The sequence below is a fragment of the Cottoperca gobio genome, chromosome 10 (genome assembly GCF_900634415.1).
Source record: "Cottoperca gobio chromosome 10, fCotGob3.1, whole genome shotgun sequence".
In the NCBI taxonomy this organism is placed as follows: Eukaryota; Metazoa; Chordata; class Actinopteri; order Perciformes; family Bovichtidae; genus Cottoperca; species Cottoperca gobio.
The window spans coordinates 15,193,868-15,220,509 of NC_041364.1; the positions used below are offsets into that span (position 1 = coordinate 15,193,868).

The 26,642-nt window shown below is 42.7% G+C and overlaps 2 protein-coding genes across 4 annotated transcripts in view; one reads left to right on the forward strand and one right to left on the reverse strand.

Moving 5' to 3' along the window:
- Positions 1-11,018, forward strand: part of atrx (ATRX chromatin remodeler) — a 34,225-nt gene extending 23,207 nt beyond the window's left edge. Inside the window, exons 30-34 of one of the 2 annotated variants that reach the window (XM_029441092.1) lie at positions 3,887-4,036; positions 6,022-6,138; positions 6,769-6,864; positions 7,060-7,188; positions 9,401-11,018. In XM_029441092.1, coding sequence (XP_029296952.1) covers positions 3,887-4,036; positions 6,022-6,138; positions 6,769-6,864; positions 7,060-7,188; positions 9,401-9,619 — 711 coding nt within the window. In that variant the 3' untranslated portion in view covers positions 9,620-11,018. Of the gene's footprint in view, positions 1-3,886; positions 4,037-6,021; positions 6,139-6,768; positions 6,865-7,059; positions 7,189-9,400 lie in introns of those variants that run through there. The other variant, XM_029441095.1, reaches the window with a different exon arrangement.
- A 1,690-nt stretch (positions 11,019-12,708) lies between these two features.
- fgf16 (fibroblast growth factor 16) lies at positions 12,709-18,356 on the reverse strand. 2 transcript variants are annotated; one of them, XM_029441742.1, is made up of 3 exons: positions 17,736-18,356; positions 16,015-16,118; positions 12,709-14,059 (listed from the first exon to the last, which is right to left on the reverse strand). In XM_029441742.1, exons 1-3 carry the CDS (start codon positions 18,037-18,039, stop codon positions 13,817-13,819), a joined length of 651 nt encoding a protein of 216 aa, XP_029297602.1. In that variant the 5' UTR covers positions 18,040-18,356; the 3' UTR covers positions 12,709-13,816. The 2 variants fall into 2 exon arrangements, with proteins under 2 accessions (XP_029297602.1, XP_029297601.1); XM_029441741.1 differs by having other exon boundaries at positions 12,709-14,062.
- Between the last annotated feature and the right edge of the window lie 8,286 nt (positions 18,357-26,642).

The window sequence follows — 26,642 nt, forward strand, 5'->3', positions numbered from 1 at the left end:
TAGACTTGTTTTCAAAGCACCTTATGTATGCTTGGAAGGGTTGAGGATATTATAAACAGGGCTACTTACTGCTAATGTGGTGAATACTGTTTTATTATATTCATATTTCTTTCTACATTAGTGGACATGGATCTGTTGGGAAACAACTCTCGTCTCCTTGGTTTTAAAGATGCAACATTTTGCACTTTTGTGTGAAGCCTTGTAGCCTTAGCTTTCCTACTGTGTTGAATGGACTGGTTGCTTTCTGTAATGAATTACGGTGAAACAAATAAAGTGAAACAAGGGGATGCACGTGACTAGTTCCTTTCATGTATTTGTAACTATTAACACTACTGTAAGTAAGAGTTATTTGTAGTGATTCATTGACAAAGTATTGTGTGGCCCACAAACCCCCAGTGATTTTGCTATTCGGTCCACTTGCTAATGAAGTTGAAATGCCCTGCTCTAAAGGACTCCTTTCTGAATCCCTCCTGACCGGCCCGTCCGGCTCCCTTTTTAGCGAGCTCTTGTAGAAATGCAAGACCCCCCTACTGCTGCTAGCCGAGGCTTGTTTTTATAGGAATGTGGTATGTTTATTGTCTTTGTTTAGCCCTTTGTGACATGCATGATTTTGTTTCTTTGTTAATTGACTGACCGCTAGATAAACCTTCTGACTTGTGTGCAGGCCCTGAAGGGTGTAAAGACAACGTTGTTGTGAGGGCAGGGGTGTCCTCCTGATGTCAGGGCACAGTGCCGGTAGTTGAGTGCATTTCTGCTGAGAAACTGTTAAGCAGGCCAGTAGCGTTATGTGTATCATTTGTCTGCTGCTGGGGGAGAAAGAGTTTTGACTGGCTATGCTTTTAGGTATTACAAATATCTCAGCCACTCGCATTCCTGCTGTCTGGATCCCATCTTGGCCCCCTCTGTTGCTATGGTTAACGCACCTGTGCGTCAAATGTAGAGACAACCACTTTGAAAACATTCAAAAACTCCTAGACAACTCGAGTAAATAGTTGCCATAGTTTGTCAACTTGGTATCTCTGCCGCTTTGCCACTTTCAGACTCTCTTTCCTTTTTTGAAATCCAATCAAATGTCTGTTTTCTCTTCCTATATCCCCAACCTTCATTCTCCTGCACGTTTAATTCCGCCTGTGTAGTGTTTTTCACTGTTAAGTAGAGGTTTATTGTCGTGGCAGTGACTGAAATAAAATGAAACCATTACTGTGGAAGCATGGTTAAAGCAGTCTCAACACAATAAGCAGTCGTTTGGTGCAGGAAATTGGGTTAACATGGTTGAGAATGTTCTCGGCTTGAGAAGATATCTTGATAATGCGGCCAAAAGTCCTGCCTGCATAGAACCCTGAGCTATTAATGCAAGCGGGTGTTTAATTGCATCAGACCTTTTACAGTTCAGCGTCACCTAAAGTCTATTGGTAAAGTACGCGGTGGTGCCTGTGCCAAGTTGTAAAGTCCACATGAGGCCCGCTTATGTCGACTCCCAAGTTTTCATCTTTCTGATGTGCGAGCTGCTGAGTTTTAAAACTGCTTTACATCATTTATGAACTGCTGGCAGTTTAGCCATTTTCATAATGTATACATGTACAAGGCGTTGGGTTAAGCAGGGCATAAATTATTCTCTCAATGGAAAGGGAGTAATAGTGGTTAATGTCATGGGGGTTGGATGCCTTGTGTGATTAGTAACTAATTCTTAAGTTTTTTGCTCAGCTGACCCTTTTTTCTGCTTTGTTTAGCGGTCAGCTGAAGTCAATGCCTCCAGTTTAGAACTTGTTTAACATTAACAGGCACATTTGCAGACCCTTTGTTGAATAAAATGTTGTTGTTTTTTGCACAAAAGTGCTGTTTATAATCAAGGCAGCAGATTGTCAGACCCTCATGGAGACTGAATGTGTTAAGATTCTTTGGTTTAAACTCACTTGATCCTACTAAAATCCTCAGATGTGGACAGCCACCTCATTATTAAATCTGAACACACAAACACTCTGTGATGCCAAACGCATGAAATTTCCCCCCCCCCCCAGAATTACTCCCCCTGCTTCGGCATATTTTTTCTAAAAGGGGGGTAAAAATACAAGTGGAGTTGAGTGGGGTAATTTACCTCTTTCTGTCTGAGCATCTGCCCACCCAGCGTCTCTGACTTTCTCTCCACCCCTGCAGTAAAGTGATAGGCTTCTCCATGCAGCTCCATAAGGATGACAATATCCCAGTTCAGTTTACCTCCAATCGTTATGGCTGGCTTGGGGCACACATGCACACACACACACAGAGTGCACTGGGATTGGAGATGAACCGGACCACCCCAGAGCTATTGCTGGTGGGGATTACTTGGGTGTCCCAGAATGCACTGGGGTGCACTGGGAGCATCTGCACTGTCATTTGACCTGCAGCTTCACTGACCCGTTACCTTGTCGACTGTCAAAAGTGCTCCTCTTTCATGCATTTGAATAAAACCTACACACAAGCTCAATAGATTTCAGCTTGCGTTCCATGTATAGTTTACTTCAGTAGTTAACAAAATTAAAATTCCCATATCTGGTAGGCTATGGCTTTGTCTTTTAGGTGAGCGACCAGGTTTTTTTCCCAGAATTAATAATATAATGACACATTCAAGTATCTCACCAAATTAAAGACACTATACTAACTTTGATGATGCTGTATTCATGTTTTTAAAACCGGTACTTTTCACAAAATGAAAAGCGTATACAGTTTCCGTCCGATGGTGACGATTTGGACTTTGTCATACGATGTAATCATAACAAGGCATTTTGTATCTATACCTGTACCAACTTATGTGCCTGTGCAAACATCTACTCTGGCCTTTATTTGACCTTGTGCCCACCTATGTTGGCAGAAAAGAACACGAATGCCTTTTATCAGAGTCATGCCTACAGGCTCTTCTGTGCTTTTATGTCCTAATTAGAGAGCAAAACAGCAGTTTAATCGCTGGCTGTGCCGCTGCTCCAAATGTCTGATTGCTCAGGGGTGGCCTGGTTTTGTCCTGATTGAGTGCGATGGCTGGGAAACATAAACATGGTGGAGGAACACAATCGTGTGTTGGAGGTTGATGGGTATGTGTGTGTAAAGCTGTCTGCTCCTACCTGTTTCAGCCTTTTTCTGGAGTTGTGAGGCCTAAAAATAGGTTATTGCGTAGTTTTCATGCAGCTCACGTCTCTCCCCCCTTCTAGGATCCAGTTTCACCCCGTCTGGTTTGGTGTTTATTTTCTGTTTATTCAATACAGGTCTGCAATCACTGCCTAATTTCATAGTTTGGTGTTTATTTTTTCCCCTCCTTAATACCGGTGACATCTATGATTAATTTTGTTTGCAACTTCACACTCATTGTCACAGTTCAAAGGGAGACCGAGAAGGGCAGGAGAGGAAAGCTGAGCCCCTCTTTGAGTTGGCCCGTGTGGAGGGTAATGATGCAACTTCTGAATGACGTTGTTTCCAGATTGCAAAGTTCCAGCTTAATGTAAAGCTAAGTCAAGACAAAGAAAAGCAAACGTGCTGCAGAGAGTAATTTAAACCATGTTTGTGTGAGCAGAGCCTGGCCCAGCTCTCTCCATTTTACTCAGGTATTGTTTTCAATAACTGTAGTCATGGAAACCAGAGCCCCCCAAAAACCTTCATTTATTTATTTTTGTGTGGTTGGTTTTTAACATGTCCTTTTTAATCCACTTTACAGGCAAGTCCAAGTTTTGTTTTTTCCCCTCAAATCTAAGCGTTGTTACTGAGATGAGGTTGGATTTGTGTGTTCAGGTCTTGTGGACCTATTTGTATTGTTTACTGCAATAACAATGCAGGTGTACAAAAAAAAAACGTTCCTTGCAGCCCTTCTTTAAACCCACTGTGACCCTTTCTACTTTTTTTGTTATCTTTCCTGCGGTAGGATCCATTCCTGGCTGAGATGCTGCAGATTAATAAGGACCATATCATGTGTTACCATGAACACGACTCCCTGCTGGACCACAAGGAGGAGGAAGCCCTGAGCGAGGAGGATCGCAAGGCTGCCTGGTCTGAGTATGAAGCAGAGAAAAAGGTAGGCCAGGAGAAACACACACACACACACACACACACACACACACACACACACACGTGCGCACACACACACTGGCATGTCCTACAGTTCCATTATCAAAGGCATGCACATGCAGCTCTTAGCCTTGTGTCCATCATTCCCCGAATTGACATCAAAGCACAAGGTGATTTTTTTTTTTTATTTTTATTTTTGCGAGGCCCTGCGGTTATTTTTCAAGATGTGTGAGTTAGTGTTGGATCTGTACAATCCTTTCATCACTTAGAGTAAGCAGATGACAGGGCCAACGCCCCTATTACTCTGATGGTCATTTTGGCCCACCATCATGCTCGTGATCTGTTGTACAAATCCCTGAGAGGCTGTCCAAGCAGTGTCGGTACTACCGTAAGTACGAAGGTCCACTGAGGACTCACCTCCCCGTTGTCCCCTCCTCTTCCCGCTCCTTTCTTGTGGCACAAATCAATGGGCAATTAGTAGGGTTTATTTGGATAAGTGTATGGGTGGGGGTGATGTTGTAAGAGAGCAGGAGCAGGTCCCCCCCCTGTGTAATCCTAGATTCTAATTCACCCTAATGATTATTTTTCCAACACACTCCTCTGCCCTCTGTGTGCCTTAAGCGGCTTTTCCTTTTAGAGCTTCTCTGCTTTTCAAGAGAACAGAGGGTTTCCCGTTTGCTGTGAAAACCAATGGCACTGAGGGTGAATGTGAACATTTCAAAATTGCGTTTGCATCAGTGCAATCTGTCGTACACTAAAGATGCACAAGTAGTCACTTTCATTGAAAAGAGGCTGGTCAGTATCACGTTGTATACTCTGAGCTTTGTAGGAGAAACAAATGGAGCTTCACCCGGCCTCTGCTAATGTCTTCACAACTTAGGGGTTGGCCGGCGCTGGCCAGGAAAAGCTGTGTGTATGAATATCAGATTTGCAACTCAGGAAATGGGGAAAAACTGTGAGAACATGATCCGGCGCCCAAAACTTAACTGACTTCAGCTCGGTATGGAGCCTAGAGAGGCTCGTCATAAATTTTTGCTTTGGAAATTAAGTCGAGTCTAGATTTTGTGTCTGTCTGAAGAGATGTATGAAGTCTGAAGAGATGTATGAAGTCTGCAGAGCATCTGAGAATGCAGCTGAAGTCCAAGAGAGCGACTGCGTGTTAATGGAAAACCCAAAGTGTGTGTGCGTGGTTGTTTTGAGGTTTTGTACTGTTTAGACCTGCACACCTGTCTCTCTGACCAGGTCCAAGACCCCCCCCCCCCCCCCCCCCCCCCCCCCCCCCCACTGGCCCCCAAGAGACACACACACACACACACACACACACACACACACACACACACACACACACACACACTCCTACATACCGGATGGCCAGATTACAGGGCACAGGAAAACCATCTGCAGCAGAGGCTCAATTACACACAAACATCGGCATCCTGCTGGCCTTTACTGGAACAAGACTGTTTACTTCAGGTCACTTCTCTCTCACACACACGTTTACTACAACAGGAGCAGGAATTCCAGGAAAACTGTTACGCTCACTCGCCGAGTGAAACAAGTTATACTTGTGAAGAGTTGAAGGCTTTGTTGTCGACATTACTGTCTGAACATGAAGTGAGGAGCTCACCAGTCACTGTGAGAATGAGTTTGACTGGCGAGGTCAATGTCATCTAACCGAAGCATGCTTATTTTATACATGTATGCAGATGAACGTCATCAGGTCTCCATCCATACTGCAGACACAGTTTGTCAACATGAAATGAACTTATATTAAATGGTCAATTAGATTTTTTTGGGGGGGGATTTATCGTAAATCTGTAAAATAGTTGATGGAATTATAGATAGAATATGAGTGGGTAGTGGCAGCCCTAGTTTCTGGTCGACCACATTGATGGCATACATTGTTTCCCATCATGCCCTTGGTCGCTCTTAACACCTGCCCAGTTGAAGTGTTCTAATCCTGCTCTTCTCCATCTGTCTTTCATCTTTCAGGGTGTTTTCATGAAGTCCAACTACCAGGCAGGATACCCTCAGATGGACACTGGCGCCTCCAACTACTTCTCCTTTAACATGGCGGCTTTGGCCTCCATGACCAACCAGCAGCTGGAGGTAAGTAATGAGCTCCACATGCCCCTCTCCTGCCTCGCACTCCTCCCTCTCCTTCCCCCACGGCATGGCGCCCCACATTCCTCAGACCCCACTGCTAATTGTGACAACAGTCTAGTAGCCGGCTTTCCCAGCTCTGCGCCGCTCCTCCACCCAACAGTTCATAATACTCCATGTCCGGGTGCAGCAACTATTTATACACGGTGGCACATCTGAAAGACTGAGGACAAAACGTACAAGAGGCGACTTGTGTTTTTCAATAAGGAAGTTGAATACCTGTAAAAATACTGTACTGTTGAAGTAGATCATCTAGCTTTTTCATTGGACCAAAATAAGTCATGTATTATGTTAAAATAAACAACCCTAACTCTAAGTTATTTATTTATTTTTCAATTTAGTTTTTTGTTTAAATTTCATTCTGTGACATTACAAAATACTAAATAATAAAGAGAATTGGCCCAATTTGGCGCCATAGCTGATATGATCCCGTCTCAATGTGATCTCTATTTTTATTTATTTAATCAGCAATTGGATGAAAAAACATCAACCCCGAGTAAATATTTGGCGATTAATACCTACAGTTATGTATGCTTTGCTATTGTTGACATTTTTTCCGTCTTCATTTGTGTTCAGGACCTTATAAACCAGGGACGACAGAAAGTCATTGAAGCAACAAATTCATTGAAGTCTATAATACGGGAGCCACTGGAAGATATTATCGGCCGAGCGGTGAGTGTCTAAATCAGCCTTCAGTCAATGAAGATGAACTTCACAACCTTTCTTAGAAATTAATCTTCGTTTGTCCAAAGTGCTCTTAAGAAGTCACATTTGTGTCACTGGTCTGCAACATGATGCAAGTGGAGTGATTTATATTTGTGATGGTGGTTGAGGTGAACATGTGTGAGCCATCCTCTCTCCCCACAGTGGAAGGAGAATCCATCCCTCACAGAAGCTCAGGTCCAGGCCGTAGCGCTGGGACGACAGTCCAGTGTGGAGCTGGAGCTCAAGCACAGGGAAGCCGTGTACAGGGACGTGCTCACCAGGCAACAGACGGTAAGAACTGCTCTGTGTACGAGCGGATGACTAAAAGACCACCTGCTTACACAATTTTAAGAGTAAAATAAGCTATTTTATTATGAAATGTGAATGGTTGTCATTGAAAAGTATCGTGATAATTGATTTAGTCAATATGGTCTGTTCTACCTGCTATTTTATTGATGGTGCTTAAAGAAGATATTAACACTTGTTATTTCAGGAAGTTGCATAACCTAAATGTAATGCCGTCTGTTACACCAAGAAAGGGCAAGAATTGTATTCATATTAATAAAACCTACATAATGTCTAATGTCTAGTTGTCCATCACAGCTACTCTGTATTAGTCTTAGCTGAATGATTTTACTTTCAGAAACTAAAAAGTTGGATCACAGGATCTGTGTTTCCTCTCTTTAGCTATGAAAGCATGAAGCTCAGTTTGACCCCTGACGAGCTCTTATTTAACCTTGACTACATCTCTGAGATGCCTCTATACTCGACCCTCTAACACAGTGGTCTTCACTTTTGTTTTACACGAGAGCCACATTGATCGGAGAAAGTCAATATGAGAGCCACTTTTACCGCAAAGTATGAAAATCTACATCCAGTCATAAAAAGCATGTCTGCTTATTAATCTGTCATCCCACCCAGAACATACAATATGCAATGCAGCCAACCAATACAAGCAAGATTACCTTAATACTGGGATGATGTTGTCAAACTCTGCAAACAATATTTCTGCTGAAGCCAAAAAGCAATCTTTCACAATCTGAGTCTGAAAAGGTTTGTTTGCCCGAACCAAAATCCATGCGATCTCAAAAGAAGCCTCAGTGAATCGTTAATCGATGTATTAGTTGTCCTGTGTTTGAGCCTTTGTTGCCCAGAAAGACTAATTTCACTTCCAGGTGCGTAAGTTTCGTTGAATTTTGGATGCGTCGTTTGGAAATACGGCTCCAAATGACTTCTCTTGAAACCAGAGCGGGTCTGTTTGCACATTAAGCACGAAGGCTTCGACTCGTGGAGGAAAAATACAAACTCCTCTGTCCACTTGTCTTGAATTTTCCTTTGCTCGTCTTGTACGGCTCGTGCCTTTCTTTTTTAACGGGAGCAGCTGTTGTCTGTCCACAAACCACATCTCCAGCATCTTCCTCTCGATTTGCGGTGGTTTGATGCTCCAAAGACAAATCTTAATTTTCCTCGTTTGTCACGCTTTGTTTCTGTCCACCTGGTGTGCAACTCTTTAATAAGAAATCGATCCATTTTACGTCTGTAGAAAGACACGCTAACTAGCATGAAACGAGTCAACCGGAGCCAAGCTAACGCGAGTATGAAGTGCCAGGTTGGTCGTAGTATCCGCCAATTTAAACGTTCAAATTTAGAGATATCAATTATTTTTTAGCAAATGTCCATATTCATAAGCATGCTTATGTTAACATATTTTATTTATATACTAGCCCACCATGTATCTACCCGTCCAAGAGCACATTCGCCATTGTAGTGCTGATAGACCGCCAAAACTGGCAACTCCGCAGTGAGTCAGTGTAGTGCCGAGCAAGTTTAAATATCTTGTTTCTGGTCTATATTTGCATCTTTTATCAATTATTATTATCAATTATTTGTAGGCTAATAGAGCAGACACTGCGTTTTAATGGGTTATATGTAATGCTGCTTGTTTTTATGAAATCTGTATTGACTCATAATCATATCTATTACTTCTTTATTTAGCCCACTACCACACAAGCCACCAATTAAAGCTTGGCGAGCCGCAGGAGGCTCGCGAAGCTGTGCAATAAGTAACACTGGTCTAACATCAAGCTGTGGTGTTGTATGTAAAGTTAATGACCAGTTGCATGTACATTCAGGTTACAGGGTACAGTTACCAGGTTATTGCAGTTGGTATTTAAAATTGTCTTTAATTTCCTGCCTTTATTGCCAGATTTCGTTTAGTTTCTAGTGTGCATAGCATTTGCTCTCTTGTATTTAGTTCAATAATTGAATACGCCATAACAATATACCTTTTTAATTATGAATTTGTCATATTTGGCTCATATTTCTTTAAAAAGAGAAGAAAATAGAATCTGCAGGTCAGACTTTAAAAAAAAAAAAAAAATCTTGAATTGGCCAAGAAAAATGTACTTTTGACACGAGAGGTCTTGGTGGTTCAGCTGGTACTTATTTAATTATCAGTCATTTTGTGGTTATTTAAACTGTCCCCTTGTGTTTGTCTGCCCAGCTGATGATGTACGTGCAGAAGCTGATCACCAACAGGAAGGTGCAGGAGCAGCAGCTGGCCATGGCTAACCAGGCCAACTACCTGAACCAGCTGGCCATGCAGAACGGCATGATGGGAGGTGCTGGGCTCAGCCAAATGGACCTGGTGGGGCTTTACCAGCAGCTCCACGGCATGGGAGGAAACATGGGCAAGAACCCTGGGCCCTCCAAGGGCCTGTAGGTCAGAGGGACTGTTCCTCACCGCCCCACTCAGCTAGCCGGCTCCCAGTGGGCCAGTCCAAGCGAGGCCCGGTTCTCTGTAACGCACTGTGACACCAACGCTCGGCTCAAAGCAATCTGGTGCACAAAGCAGAGGGTGGAGTAGTTTTGAGACTAGGCTGCTGTCCACTGGGGCCTCAAGTGGGATAGACTCTCAGTTCTTTATTCTGTAGTTCACTGAGAGAAGGTGGAATATAATTTATAAATAACTGTGATATGGGTCTATGAGGAATTGCAACAGAAAGAAAATGTATATACCGCCTTAATGTTATTCAAGCTCTATAGCTTCATTTTTCACGTATTTAAAGACAAACTAATTTTACCCCCAATGTTTCTAAGCATTGTATTGTTTTTCTCTAAAAAGAGGGTTTCCTTATAATTTAAACTCAGTTTTTTTATACTGTTTTAAATGCTAACTAAACCTGAGTGGGACCAGTGTCGTTGGTGACAGGACTCTATATTGTAAAGCTCTACGTGATTATTAGACCCAGTAGATTCCTTCACCAATGTCTAGCAAAGCAGACAGCTGATGGTGCTGCCAAGTCCTGCTCTTTTTGGGAGATAGAAATTGACAAAAACAGAAGAAGAAAAAATGATGGCCTTATTCATTTCCTAAAAAAAAGAAAGAAAAAAAAGCTCTGTAAAGATTTGAGATTTGTTAAGAATCTTTTCTATTTTGCTTTTAAGTGTTTACATTAGTTGTTGCTGAACATGGTAATGAAATGCTTGTGTTGTTCAAAACTGCCTGCCGGTTCCTATGACCTTTTTGTAACATCATTCTCATTGTCACGTGTTGTCTAGCATAGCACTGTGCGTCCTGTTCATTGTTTATGTTCCACTTGTGTTGATCCCAAACTCGGGTGAGTGACTGGGTCTCACAAAGCACGGCCAGTTCAGCCGGATATCAAAGGGCCCAAATCTTTTCCCTTTACTTGTCTGTCAAAGTTTAATTATGTGATTTAACATGGAATTGAGTAAAGAAGGAAATTGTATTGTATATCTGGCTGAGTTGTGTCATCTGCTTTGTGAGAAATGCCTTCTGGACACTAGTCTCACCAGGAAGGCCCCCAGAGCACCCGATCTGTATTCTACTTTGGCACATTTTTGCTTCTAAATGCTTAAACTGGTGTAGCTGTTATTAAAGAGGAATACGTACATTTCTCTCAAAGAGATGTTGTCTCTAGGTGGCTCCTGTGTTTGCACAAGGTGTATTTCATAAATGTAGAGAAACTTTTTTGCCCTCCTCTAAGAATGTTCTTATGTTAGCAAATGCACCAACATGATTTGCCATGAATCTGATCTGCTATTATCTTGATAAGTATTTAATATAACATTTAATAAAGTGACCAAAAGGATGAGCAGCTCCTGTGTTTGAGTCATTTGTGTTTTGTTTACTAAGGGGAATGCTGGTAGGAGATTTGGCCATTCTGGTTAGTATTACAAACATTTTTTATACACCTGCATGATGACCTTTCTGGAGCCCGAACGGTGCTGGATTTATGGGCTTATCAATATCAATATATCAATATTATTTGCCAGTATTTTATGAGTCTTTTTTCGACAGTTGACCGATGAAGTTGAAAAGTAGAGAGATCTGGGGAATTATTGCCAGACTCGTAGCGACAATGAAGTAATTGTATGGTTAGTGTATAAAATATACATGATTTTGATATGAGACTTATAAATTTAGTTATGAAAGAAATGTGACTAAGATGTGTCTTGAATAGGACAGTTGGACAGTAAAATAACAGTGCTCTCTGGAGGAATAACTATATAACATGGACAGATTTATTTTACCTTTAAACAAAGCCAGGTGAGCCGTTTTCCCCTGCTTCCATTCTTTATGCTTAGCTAAGCGTCTCCTTGCTCCAGCTTCATATTCACCATACAGATATGAGAGGGGTATATGGATCTTCTCATCTCTCTGCAAGAAAGCTATGCGCATTCCCCAAAATTAAGAGCTATTCCTTTAACAGTCGGAGAGCAGATAGCGGATGCATCCTGATGCCGTGTCCTTGTATTTCACACCCACAGCACCAAGTGCCTTTTGTCCCACTCTCTTCTCCCTTCAATCTTTCATCTATTTTTCCCTCTCCCGGTATTGTTTTCATTTCTCAGTCTGCCAGGGTTTTCCCCTGCATGTCTTTGACTTTTCCATTCCCTCCCCCCAAGGGGAGCTTGCTCTCACAGCTTACAGATATCTGCCAGTGAAGAAACATTACAACTATTGCAGATGTTGAAATGTTGATCCCATCCCCTCACAGCCCCAGATTACCACCACTCCAGGTTTGCGCCACATCCCTGCTGGTTCTCTGTGCAGCCGGCAGCTGTTTCTGTCCATTGAAAAGGACTGCAGACTACACTAGTGGAGTCTGTGAGGCCCCTGCAATGGACAACCAACCACTGCTCTAAATCCATGCTGATGTGAAAAGCCAATTAGGAGCTGGGATCCAGTTGCATAAGGAATCTGATTTTGTACGGTGGATGTAGGCTGACTAAGACCCTATGGAGACAGAGCGGGCCTGTGCACATTACTTGGTAAAGGGTTTATGAGGGCAAATTGGCATGGGATTGTATCATGTTCTCCTCTGGGAAATAACCTGCTGTATCTTTTTACCTCCATCTTTTGGACAGCAGGACAATATGTCACGCAACTAGTCCTGGTATTACGTTTGAGGTATTTTAAACAATAATAGCATAATAATGGTCTTACATGAACTTTTCTTAACATCTGCAAAGCCTAAATCTTATTTGTCCAGACAAAGAAAAGCTACTTTTTAATGTTAAGATGGGTGAAAACCACAGATGTCTTCCTCATGGTGGCGCTTGAGGAATGTCAATTAGATTCATCCTCCGGGGACCGTGAATGCCCGTACAAAGTTCTAAGGCAATCCAACCAACAGCTGAGATATTTCAGTCCGACAGCTAGCATGGCTGAAAACAAAAGTAAAGAAATGCAACATTCACATCGATTCTATATCTGGTTTTAATTGGTACATCAGATTTATATCCAAGCAAAAATAGTCTCTCACAATGAGTTCTCGATAGCAGGACAATTTTATTGTCATGTTCATTCCCGTTTCTTTGTGTAATTTCAGTAGAATCTACAGTCCGAGTTCATTACAAAATAAAGTCTTTGCAATAAATAAATATATAGATTTATATTTATACTTTATATGTAGAAAATAAATATATTGTACATCTCATAAATAGGATCACCCATATGTACACCTCTGCTGCTTGCATTTTTAGTAATGTTCCTGACACTCTGAACATTACAAGTCACCATCCTTAAAAAAAGAAAAAAGAAATCCCATCATAATTCTTTACAACCACAGTCAGAGAAGTGCTTTTGTCCCAACTCTTAATCGCATGTTCTGCATACAATTTTTACAAGATTCCGCTTAATATTTTATTTAAATGTGATGAATGAGATCATTAGACTCTGATGTCTATAAGTGAGCCTACAGCGGGGACTGGGGATGTGCAGTAAGTGCTCTCTCATATCATAGAGATTTTATTCCCCTCTTTCATCTTTGATTTTGAAGACAACTTATATAAAACTCCAGTTCGTCTTTAAAAAGTTTGTTCTCTGTCTCACATACATTCTTCTTCTTTAGTACCTGACTATCCCAACCTGTCACTTAACATGCATGTAGCATACAGTTTCTTCTAACAATCTGTGTATGTTTCATACATTTAACTGTGTACAGTGCACAAATGCACAATGTGAAATTTGCGGTGCTTCCCGTCATTTGGAGCTCCTAAAAGTCTCTTCTTGGTCTTCTCATAGTCAACCATTCTTTTTTCACCCCACCAGTTTTAGTGCTGCTCAAAACCATTCGCTCAAGTATCTACGCATTTACCTCTAAAAAGTGGTTATTGAGAAAACACGGCACCTGATTCGATCACCCCACAGCGGGCCTCCTCTGTTCATGCAGTGTTTTTACAAGATAACTTCTCCCACCGACATCCAGGAACATGCACAATGTTTATGTCAGTGCTTGGCAGTGGGCCGAGGCGCAAACACAGTGACCTCAGCGGGAGCTGAGGGTAAACAGTTCTGTACCAGGTCCAGCATATCCACAACACCCCCTCTCTCCTCTTCTTTTATTTCTGTTCCTCCGAATGTAACCAGTTCTCTAAGTGTAAGCACTGGTCACCTGTATTGGAATATGTCCCTGTACGCCTGGGGGATCTTTTCAATCTCCACCGGCCTGGGTAAGAAGTGGGTGAGTTTCTGGTGTCTTTTAGTCCTGTTGCCCTCCCTGGGCGAACCGTCTTTGTTTAAGGCCACGTAGTAGAAGCGTCCCGTGTCTGTGTGCTTGTACAGCGTCGAAGCGTAGGTGTTGTACCAGTTCTCCTCAAACTGCTCCCTGAACACACATTCTGCTGTCAGCTTCTTCTGCAGGAGAGAAAACAACACATCAGTCACTCGATAAAATCCTGTTCAAGCACTGCTGAGTGAGAAAATAAAATACATTTGCATCAGAAACATGATTAAACAGATAGAAAATGCAGCTGAGATTGAAATGGATGATTCATTTTGCATGCAGATCCCATTCTTCCTTGTGTGCTAGTTTATGTATTTCATTAACCTTTTCTGGACTGCTCTTGAAAGGCTGAAATGAACCGGTAGAAACTCATTAAGGCAGGTGCTCATTATGACAAGAGGGGAAGTCATTACAAGCTGCTATCCACTTTACGCCCCACGCTCATTCCTCAAACCTGTTAACCTCTCGTTGTGCTAGGGGAATTATTTCCTTCCAACGAGATGCAACGAGAACAGAGAGCAGGCGTACAATCTCCCCTCGCTCTCTCACTTTGTTACACACACACACACACACACACACACACGCACACAGCAGCAGCTCTCAAAGCCTCTGTCTTCACTGACAGCGCAGCATGAGCGATGGCTGCGGGTTCAGCAGGTGAGAGTGTGCTGGCTGAGTGAGTGTGTGAGAACAATAAGAGACATCAGGGCTAGATCTGCTCCCCTGCCAAGCCCAGTCAGTCATGCAGCAAGAGGGTCAAACCTTAGTCGAGTCAGGGGCATCACCGAGGTCCGAGGGCCAAAGGTGAACCCATTTTTTAAGGGTGTCACTATCTCCCACACTCCTTTCTCTTAAACAGGCTTTCTTAGGGCTTCTCTACACAGTCAGATAAATGTTCCTGATCAGCCAGTCTCTGCCTTTAACACACGTTGCAGTTCTAGCAAGTGTTTGTGCAACAGACTCAGTTTTTTATTCCAGCAGCAATTTTGTTGATTGGCTGTCAGGCTCTGCTTGGCTGCGGCTATGTGGTGAAGCTGTTGTCTGTAAACACAGCCCTGAGGGCACATGACTGGGCAAGCTCCATCCTCACTAACACACACACACACACACACACACACACACACACGTACACACCCGTACACACACACACACACACACACCTCATCGGATCAAAAGCTCGCCAAGGTCTGGTGGTTGTGGGACGGAAGCACCCTTCTACCTGTCCCCCTCCCCCTTCCCACCTCCTGGCCTCTCAGCTCCAGACAGACGTGTCTACATCGCTCCCTCTGTCAGTCAGGTGACTCAGTCAGGTGTGCAATTACCCCCCCCCCCCACCACACTCCCACAAATCACTGCCTCCTACCATCAACCGACCCCCCCCCCCCCCCTTACCCCAGGGTCAAAGCTCCAGGATGCCAGACTCTGATAGCACGCAGTAACAATATCTGCTCTTCCAACATAATGGCCGTGCTTAAAAGTAGCCTCTGTTCGAAATGTTCAGAGCCAGGGGGAGTCTGAGCCCTGAGAGGCCCCCAGGTAATGCCCTGGGACACCTGATACAGGTAACCCTCACATACTTCCCCTTCATTGTCTTTATCTCTTCTCTCTCTCTCTCTCTCCAACCGCATATGAGAGAAAGTCAGCCAGGATGAAAGAAAGATTCTCTTGATGCTTAATTTACTGTGGAAAAGCACAAGTCATGTCTTCTCTATATAAAACACTGCAGTCCAAACTTGAGTCCAGCTGTGTACAGAGAGGTAATCTCCCCCAAATTTACCCACAGCACACATCCAAAGTGACTCCAAACATTCCTGTCTCCACTTTGGGGAAATATGTAAATATTTCTGCATATCTCATCGTACAGGAACCTTGATAACAAACCGACTCTTAGATTGCTTCTGGAAACGTATTTTTGAAAGCGCAGTGCTGACGTATATTGAAAAAGAAAGATTTTTTTTTTTTAATTCTCTGAGAGAAGCTTAGAAAAAGTGCATCCTGTAAAACAAACTTGTTGTGAATGAGACCCTGGGCTGCATGGCGAGGGCGGGCTTGTAAATGAAAGGAGGAGGTTTTTTTGACTCACCGACCCAAAGAGATCTCCTTTCTCATTCATGCCGAGGTAGAGTCCAGAGTCCACCCCTCTGATGCTGACCAGACCCACTGCCAGACTGATGAACTCCAGGATACCTGAGGTCAAACGATGCACAAAAACAGTCAGGAAAGCCCACAAAGAGACCCCCCTCCCCAGCAGCAAGTGGCCTCCAGTTATGTGACAGCAGACCAGTCAAAATAGGCATCAGATAACTGGTTTTAGGATCTTTATTTATTTCTTTATTGTCACATTTTGTCCTACAATGTGGCTTTTTAATTCTATATGTTCAAAGAAAAAAAAGTGCTTGCATCTCCATTCCACTATTGAAAAAAATCCTGTTTTAGGGCCACTACATAATTTATTTTGACATTGATTACAGCAGAAAAGACACATGTACCGGATGCACCAGATAAAGCTTTCTTTGATTTTCTAACTTACTGGTCTAAAGAACATACATCACTCAGTTCATTAAAAGGTTGTGGTGTCTATAAAAGTGTGCATCCTGTCTTTCGGGACTTCCCAGTGGCTACTAATACAGCCGGAGAAGTGACTTTTATGAAGCTGAGATGTGGCTAAATTGTTTAGTGGGCTGCTGACTCACTGGAAGTTACAGTAAAATTAACATGTACTTCAAAGGCAGGCAAACAAGTGGTAAAATTAAAAGCTATTGGCTGTTGTGATGCAGAGGTTAGTCAGAGAGGATCCAGCTGGCTGTGCTGACTGGCAGAGGCCAGCTTACAGCCACCTGGTCCCCATCTCCCCGACCTCATCTGATGCCAGAGGATGACAGAGAAGATCCCTCTAATTTTTTTTTGTGGGGTGAAGAGTGTGTTTCATATCCCTCTAATCAAAGCCACGTCTTCCTTGCAGCTCTGACAAAGATCTTGCATTTTAAAACTAAGTGAAGCCAGAAACAAACACGCGGACCACCCATCCTTGTAAACCGGCTTGTGTTAGCCGAAGTCTGAACATTAAACCTTCCCTGAATTCCGCAGTGGTCATGCTTTAATTTAGGGTTATTCCTCGAGCTGGCCTGCACCTGCGAGAGATGACTGCATAGATATGAGGGTGCGAGACATGTGCGTATCTGCTCTCTGACCTCATTTGTTTATCGTTCTCCCGCGAGCCGCACCTCGCTCCATTTACATTAATGCTAACAAATACTCAGAGCTGCTGCAGGCGCGCGCGCGCAAATTGTTACTGGGATCGGGAGACGCGCACGCGCTGCTTGTGTGCGAGGCTGAGGAGAGACACCTGCCCCCCACGCGCATCGGGGATTGCCAGAAAAAGGTGTGTGGCTCTGCTTTTCTGCGCGCCAGGTGACAGTGACGCACGAATGAGTATTCACTGGGGATGTGTGGCAGGGAAAAAGCCTTTTAATTAAACTCACATCACCCAGTTTTAGAGGGACAGCGGTGAAAATAATCTTAACTGATAGTACAAAATATATTACAATAATAAATATAAATATAAACTTTAATTAAATGTTGATAATTGCTTTCCTTGAGATAACCAGAGGCCATAGTTCACACCCTTTAATTTAGACCTCATATGATTGTGTGGGCTTTAATAAAGACGAGGCTACAATGACGATTAATTACAAAATAATGTATCTTAGTTGAGACAGACATCTCATATGACATCATCTTCAATATTTTAAATATTCTCATAGACTAATTTAAAAAAGTGAAATGCTGAAGAAATAGCCTCACCAAATCTGCTGTGGTCCTGTCTTGTCCCATACACAGTCCCATTGGGGAATATCTCCAGCTGAAAGCCGGTCCTGCAGTAGAGCTGCCGCCGCCTCAGGATCCCCTTGAGGTGCCCGAAATCCGTCGGTGACCCCCGCTGCAGCCTCCCTTCAATCTGCCCCAGCTGCTCATTCAAGCCCACTGGAGACTCCGGCGCGGGCATAGTCACGAGTGCAGGAAAGGTTTGTAAATCCAAGTCGAGTGTCCCCAGAAAACTCCCGACCTCTGCCATTGTGTGCACAGCTGTCACATTAAGCGAAGGCATTTAAAATGTTCGTTGACTCAAGTAGGGAGAAAAGTTTACACAAGTCCAAAGCGTACCAGCGCGTGCGGCGTGCTCCTCCAAAATCAGCAGCGTCCTTTCACTTTATTGATCGCCCTTTGCTATAATCATCAGTTTGATATCTCTGTTTATCAGATGGAAAGACCCTATTATATACATACTCCCCACGCATTCTCACATTGGATATTCAAACACAAGCCACGCCTGGCTGGCATCCCTTCTTACGCGCATCAGTTTCCTCACTGAATCTGTACTTTCAGTCCAACTTTTACCACTGATGATGCCGCTGTCTTAACGGTTCTGTCACTGCTCTCTTAGAAAGCTCGTTCTATCTTCCGACCAAGCAAATCCAAGTCCAGCAGTTTCTTCTCATAGCTCCTGCTGCGCTCCTGAATGCGGTCCGAGACTGTCTGATAAAACCACATCGCCCATCCTGGCGCAGGGAACTCAGGCAAAAGTTTGTGGTGCATTAAAATGCGACACAGATGCAGTAGCAAATATCATCATTGTTCAAACACAAATGGAAGCTGACACAAAGCCGAAAAGCTACATTTATCATACACTGTAACAACCACTTCACCACAAAGGCAATCCATAATTTACTCTGACTGGTTTTTGGTCACACCATAGCCTCTCGTGGAAAGAAAAAAAGAAAAAAAAAGAAAGGAAAACCACAAAGCATCAGGCGAACGTTTCCCCCCCACAAGATTATCAAAATAACCTGTGCATAATCTCAGAGCAATCCAACCTCCTGCAAAAGTGTCAGTGCCAACCACTGGACGTTTTCATGAGAGCATTTTCTCCACCTCCTTGTTGGAAGCAGGTGCTTCCTCGCCCCTCTGCACAACGTTTGCAATGTGCTCCAGCAAACCAGCAGCTTAACCACTTGTACTACTGGCAAGAAAGGGAAAAAAAGGAAAATCAGAATGCTGATGACGTGTAGTATCAAATCTGAATGCTGCAGAGACTGTATGAACTTTTGGAGTCATTAGAGGTTCTTTTAGATGTAATTTAAAAAAAAAAACCTCTTCAACATTAATCTTCCAAAATGTTGATTTCCCCCATTTCCCTTTTGTGAAAAGTTTCAAATAAGCTGCTGCTCCTCCACAGAAGTTCTGCTGCTTAGTAATTATGTAACTAGATGAAACAGGAGAGGAAGCACCACACACTGTGAAAATAAAGATATACAGGTATATATTTAACTACTTTACTGTCGTAATTCACAATGTCCTCCCTGGATTAGCACTAGTGGAGGAGGAAGTATTCACATCCTTTACTTGAGTTAAAGTAGCAATACTATTTAAAAATACTCGTAAAAGTCCTGCATTCAACGTTTTACTACATGATTAGAAAAAAGAAAATGTATATGCAAAAAAAACATCATGTGTACTCCAAGTAGCATGGTGCACATTCAAATGTTTATCTTCTTAAAGATTATGAAATATTTTGGATGTAAAATCTGAAAAGTAACTTAACTATAGCTGTCAAATATGTAAAGTGGCACAACATTTGAAAACTCAAAGGTAAAGTACCACAATAGAAATAAGTTATACTTTAACTTTATTGTGATATCCTCGACATTTTCAATTAATACGTATTTGTCGTAGTGTATTATATGTTATATATATTTATATATATATATATTTATGTCAAAAGCTGTACTAAAGTACCTTGCTTAAGTAAATGTACTTAGTTACTTCACATCTCATGTCAGCTGAAGCCAAATGTCAAACAGTTTCAGGTGCACAGTGCGCTGTGCCACCATGCACATGAAAGGGAACACAGAGAAAGCCACAACAGGAATAATGAATAATAGGTGTAATTTATGATTGAATGGGGATTTCGCATCTCTCCTGTGCGCTGTGGGCAACGGGTCCCAACTTGTGGCTTCGCAGGAAAAAAGAGAGGAACGCAGCTGTTTAGAGAAGACTATATTTCTGTGCGAGGATCGAAATGAAAACAAACTCCAGGAGTGTTTTAATTAGTTCACTGTTCTTGAGATATCAGTGACAGCAGGACGGGTGGGAGGGCAGGGCATCATTACATCAATAACACCGTTTAACTATTAGGCATGTTATTTTAGACCTCCTTCAAGCTGTTTTCGGAAACCCCCGTCTTCAGGGGGAGTTCTGTCCTTAGTGCTGCTCATCACAAGCAGCGGCAGCTTCCCTGGAGAGAAATGGGAGTTATGACAGCTGTGCTCACATGAATGGTGACAAATAGCATCTTAAAATTACCCAAAGATTGTATGATTGTTTTGATGTCACTGTGAGGCTTTGATGAATTTCTCGGCTTCTTGTTATTTGGTTAATTCATCAACTTTTGTGGTGGCGATGAAATCTATTTAGAAACAGATGTGACTTTCTTTGGGAGCTCCTCTGAGTGGGATGCAGTATGATTGACCCTCCAAAGCACGCAGGCCTTTTTCACTGCTACTAATTATGCCACTATAAATCTTACGGGTGTGTCAGGGCTGCATTGAAGTCAGAGGAGGGACAGTGGCTTTCAGCTGGTGCGGGATATGAAAAGTGGTGGGGGTGATGAATGCCCATGGGCCTCTGCTTGATGAATTGGGCAAGGGGTTGACAAGGAGTCAGGGATGGTCAGGCTTTGTGCGAACAGACACCAGGGCCCTCGCTGCAGAAGAGGATGAAAGGAGGATTCGTCTCAGCTAAAGGGTGGAAGGAGAGGGATTAAAGAAAAGAGAGAAGGGGAGAAAGAAAGAGAGGGATTGAGCAAGTGAAACAGAGCAATAGAAAATTAAAAGGAAACACCCAACCCCCTTTTCTTCCCTCCCCGTGAGCGTGTTCTGATTTTCGCTCACTGTCCATCTCCTGCGTACAAAACTGAAATCAATCTTACAGGCTATTAAGTTTTAGAATAAAAATCTAGAGGTGGTACATTTTTATTTAATTTCTTTTTTTGGTAGCTATTAGAGCTACATCTGTTGCTGGTCAGCTATATTTTACAGTTGACATGGCAGATTTATGGCTGCAGACACACAAAAAAATCCAGAGTTAAAATGTTCCCATATGCTGAGAACCTGCAGAGGATATAGAAATGAAGATAATGACCTCAAGTGCATGGCTGCACCTTTGAAGTTGCTCTCCCATGAGTCACAGCCAGAGAGTCGAAATTGAAAATGAAGTTACACTTGCAGCGGGAATTGGGGGCTAATAAGTGCCTCACCTGTTTATTTGGATTAGACAAACTTCATATGTATCCTCTTCAGAGGGGTGAACAAAGGTCGGTATGTTGTGCACACTGAGGTGTGTTTGATTCGATTATGGAGCACGCTGGAGGTGCTTGTCTTTATTTCGCAGAGTCATCTTTAACTACAAAGTTAAAGAAATGGGAAATGTGCTTTCTGGGCAAGAGTGACATGAGAATATTGATACCACTTTCATGTCTGTACAGTAAATATGAAGCTTTACAGCCAGCAGCTGGTTAGCTTAGCCTAACATAAAGAGGGGGGGGGGGGGGGGGGGAAGCTAGCATGGTTCAGTCCAAACGTAACAAAATCCTCCTACCAGCATGTCTAAACACATTTCCCAAAATGTCAAGCAATTTCCTTCTGTGATGTTACATTTTGTTTGTGCAAATTCCTCTACAAGATGCTGAAAAAATGTCATCTTCTGCGTGTAAAGAATGTGAATGTCCTCAAACAGAGGCCCCTCTCCTCTCATAGTGGAGCCAGTCGCAGTCTCCCTCTCCTGTGATGGATGTCTAGTTTAGAAAAAGGCCTCCTGCTGCTCCTGATGGCTCACACATAATCATCAGATCTGGGATCAGGTTCCTCGAACCCCTCTTAACCTCATCCAAGTGAGGGCATGAAAAAATGGCTGACTCAATGTCAGCAGCTATTAACAATGAGACCTCGTATCTCATACCGCCCGGTTAACAAGGCAACTAAAGGGGTCAGACCCCTGCGTCTCCTGGCCGGCAAAGCAGCACAACAAAGTGTAAGGGCTGTTGAGTGTAGCTGCAGAGCGGAGCTACAAACTCCCAGTGAGAGAGAGGAAAGAGAGGACATCATCTGTTCTTATTTTACCTTTTGTCAAGCAGCATGTGGAAAATGATCTTCACTGTGAGTTATTTGCAGAGCTGGATTCCGTGTTATTTCATTCCCGAGCAGAGACATAACAGAGAGGGTCTCCTCTTTCACGCAGGTGGTCCTTCGGCCTTGTTCAAGGGCGCCGTATGCGCTGGGGCAGGGGTGGGCGGGAGGGTGGTCGGGGGGGGGAGGGGGGGGGAGGGGGGGGGGGAGACACAGACAGATGCATGTGAATTTAGGTAATGGTGTAACATTTCAGGGCCTGCTTTCCTTGGCCACCCCGTGTAAAGATAGTGTTAATTAATTTGTTTGCTTTGCATTCAAGCACTAACGAATGGAGCCCTCCAGGTTTTTGAGAAGCCACTAGTATGCAAGGAACACAGTCTAAAACTAACATTTGTTGTACAAATTGCTTGCATATGTTCTTGGGAGAGGGAGAAAGATTCTTGTCATGTAACACCAACAGAGATGTCCCACTATTTTTTTTTTCCTTACTTGATGGGAAAACCTTGGTAGGAATATTTCAAGTTTGTCTCCAACATTTTGGTTTAGCACTTAATTATCCATAGTCCAAACTTGTGGTTTTGCTGTTTTCATTAGTCGACCGACTTAAATAGAAACTGGAACACTAAATGTTGGACTTCATGGTGTAAATGTCCTACTTATTTATGATATACTGTAAGTAGGTTTATAAACTAATCATTGTCGCAGCCACTGATGAATTTACATCTTCAGGATTGTGCTGCATAATGAATCTAATTAATTGCAGCCTCACTTTACTCTGCTCCTGCTTCATGAGAGACTAGTTGAAAGGAGCCCTCACTATCCGAGCGATGTTCCACCTGTCAATCCACACTGATGACTGAGCTGCGGTGTAATAACGTCAATAACAGCTCGACTTGTGTTTCTCAGCTCTGTAGGGCTGCGGTCTGATGTTAGAGATTGTATATGCGTGATCATGATCCTGTCTGATGAGGGAACAGGCTCTCAGAGCGAGACTATTATTCTTACAACAACACAGAGCAGGAATCTACCGTCAAACAGATGTTAGGAGCCCTTTGTAGAGCCTTTGGCACGGAGCCCAACCCTACCTATCTGCACAGCTATTTACATGGCAATCCAGCTGCTCAGTCTCTCTTTTTCTTCTTCTCTCTCTTTCAGCCGTCCCTTGCCCTCTCACTTTGCCTCCCTCCTTCTCTCCCCTCACTGTTTGAAATCAAATACCCCCTCTCATAAAAACTTTGATCAATCAAACAAACTAATTTGTTTAGCCGAGGAGACAGTGACATACTGATGCAGGTTCAGTTACCCAGAGATGAAAAAGGCCAGGCGTCCCGTATCTCAGAATATCTCGGTGCTGACGTAAACCTTTACCCCACATTTTATATTTGGTCATTCCCTTTCACAGAAAAGCCAAATATATCCCAAAAAGTTCAACCTGCTACGCTGACTTATTGTCCCCTCTAGTCCGAGCAGATGAGGGATGGCAGGATTTATAATGATAACTGTTCCTGGAATCAGAGTTTATATTTGCTCTCTCACTAATCTTCTGAGGTGATATCAAATATTTGGCACTATTTTAGTCTGCATGGCCTTTGATATGTGCACAGCTGGAGGAAAGTCATTTGTTTAATTTGATTTTAAGTCATATATCAAATTCACAGTACTTACGGGAATGTACATAAATGATATGAGTGGGGAGAGGGGCTGAATGTTTCTCTTTATAAAAAAGAAAGGCCCTCCCCAGGGTTAAGACATTTGTTCGTCGGACCCTCCCCTTGAATAAGAGAAAAATTTAAAAATCTGAAAATAATATAACAGTACAAAAATTAAATAGTTATTTTTACTAAAGGTGGATTAGGATTTTAAGATAACCCAATTAAACATTGTTATGCTAATTACTAACATTAATCTTTTTAAAAATGTGCGATAAATCTCACAAGGGAAGAATGAAATACAATATAAAACTAAAAAAGTTTAAAGTTAAAAGAACCTCCCAACGACTGACCCCACCCTATCTAATAATTATTGTACAGTCCCTAAAGCAGGAGTTTAATTCTGGTTGTTATTGAATCAGTGAAAGAAGTGTTCATAGACTATATTCACCCACCTATACAGAGCCAGCTCCTAAATGTGTAGCCCTTGTGTGGTTCTGACACTTTTTGTCATTGTCATAATCCATAGGGCTTAATAACAATCACAATGACTTAAACTATGCAAAGCAGTGCAGACATTTCTCTCTCAGATGATGGATCTGGTCCTCATTAGCAGGCAGCTCAGTGGCAGCATTATCACAAGATGATAATTAGACGAGCAACCTTCATGTAAACGAAAGGAAATGAAATCAAAGTCCGCTGGGGCCCTGAAGCTGGCCGGCTTGTCAGTAGAGGGTGCTGATGTTTTCCCCTTTCAGAGCCCAGCCAACATCTCAGATTGCCTCAGAATCATGCAATGTCACGCTATGACAAATGGAGATACATTAGTTAATTAAAGTAGGGAGTTCAGAGCGGGGTGACACAGGGCGTCCTTTTTTTTGTTGCTTTCATTCTTAAACATTCCTCCGTGTCACGATACAAAGGCAGAGTCCAACTCGCTGACTCTCCTGGCGTGAGTGGATGAGTTCTTTCTCAGTTTCTGTAATCAAGGCCGCTTCAGCTTCTGACGTAGTTTTGCTGCTATACTCCCCTCCGTTGTTGACTTAAGTGAACACTCAGATCTGGTATATTAGTGGAGGTAATTTACTGTCCAGAGTGATTTACAGTTTGGGGTTATTGTGTGGGCCTGTGCATGTGAATGCTTAAAGTTTGTTTACCAAATAGGATTAACAGAAGGCATGTCTTTCGCGTGCTCATTGACATTAAACAGGTTCTCCACCAGAGACATTATAATTGACTTAAAGTGATTTTTGGCAAATGAGAAAACGCCAAACAAATTATTGGGGGCAGCGGGTTCATTGTTGATGATTTGTATTGGGAGGCTAAAATGGAAAAGAAAGCACACAAATCCACTGTTTTCATCTGAGGTCTTCAACTTCTCTGTCTTTGATGTCATGGGGGCGAATAGTTGTTAAGTTGAGACAGTGTCTCTGCTGCCAGAAACAAGGCTGGAGGCTGAGACAGGTGCACCGCGTTCATCACATCCTGATGGAGGAGGCTGAGGGCCAAGATGTTGTTCTCAACATATTGGAAGTGTTTGTTAACAGATGGAGACATGTGCTGGCAAACGTTACCTCACTTTGTCCAGAAAGAGGGGGAGAGAAAAAAAGATGTGGTGGAAAGCAACGTTTAATTTCCAATGGCACGAAGGACATCGAGATAGAAAGAAAGAGAGAGATAAGAGATAAATCTATCAAGATTTAATTTTAATATTTGCATCTCCAAACATTGCGGTTGATTATAACATATAGTAGTAAGATCGAGCACAAAAAACCTCTTTATGCACTTCTGTTGCAACTGTCAATCTAGTCTGATAGAAAACGGTTGAGACTTTGTTTATTTACAGGTTTCGACTATAATATCCAGCTGCAAATTGTGCAAAACCACAAGCAGGTTAAAGATTTACCCTCGGGAAATCTTTTTTTTAATCCAATGTCTGTCATACTTCTCAAGCTAGTTTTAGTCACATATGTTCCTCCCCAGTCCACTCCTCTATCTGTGTTTGTATCACAGCTTTATTTCTCTTGTAAGGTCATGCAGCTACAGCTGGCATCAATATGGCAGGGCTTTTTTTCTTTCTGTCTGAGTCCAGCACTGGAAAGTTATATTCATAGGGCTAATCAGTTTAAAAGATAATGAAAACAGAGATTGTTTACAGAGATTAGGCCCTTGAAAATGGAGTAATCAGTGCTTTGAAAGGGCACTGACAGCGGTGGGCTGGATTACTGTCTGTAGAAACCGAAGCAACACCGCTCGCCATCTCTAACAAGCTCTCAGAGCCCTGATGTCATCACAGATAGCAGATAGAGTACCTTATCCTCCACTCCTCTCCATTTGCTCCTCTTTGCTGGAATGAAGCTACTCAACGTTTAACAGACGGGGCACCTGTCAGCCAGATGTGTTTGAGTAATGAACAAAGTGTAGGATGAAGTAAGCGTCTTGACAAAAATGTCCACAGAAAAATTAATCATGGGCTTAATTTCTTCTCAACCCGCATTGTTTAATATGCTGTATGATTTATGTGACAATGGATTGATTTATTGGATGCTGGATTACTGTTGGAAAGTCACCAATTCAAGCCTCTTGAAATATTTGTAACATTTCACGCTTTCATAAGCATATGGATTATACTTATGCTGATATAAACTGCATGAATAGAGGCCAGTTATGGAGTTTTTTCCCCCTCTTGAGAGTAGGTTTTAATTCGTGTGGCTTACATAGCGTTGTTTGTTGGCCGAGGTTTTCGATCCGGTTCCCATTTTATTGATTGGAGAGACACATGGGGCCCCAGTTTAATTGGGGAGGGGTTCCCTCATAAGAGCTCACCCCAGAAAAAGCCATGAAAGTAATTATCAGTATCACAGATCTCATCCAGT

Bases quoted from the DNA above. Each gene is read 5' to 3' on its own strand.
- fgf16 (XM_029441741.1), bottom strand. From the start codon at position 18,039: ATGCCTTCGCTTAATGTGACAGCTGTGCACACAATGGCAGAGGTCGGG. The intron at 16,119-17,735 runs GTGAGGCTATTT...GTTTGACCTCAG, and splicing joins ACAGGACCACAGCAGATTTG to GTATCCTGGAGTTCATCAGT. The intron at 14,063-16,014 runs GTGAGTCAAAAA...TCTCTCCTGCAG, and splicing joins AAGGAGATCTCTTTGGGTCG to AAGAAGCTGACAGCAGAATG.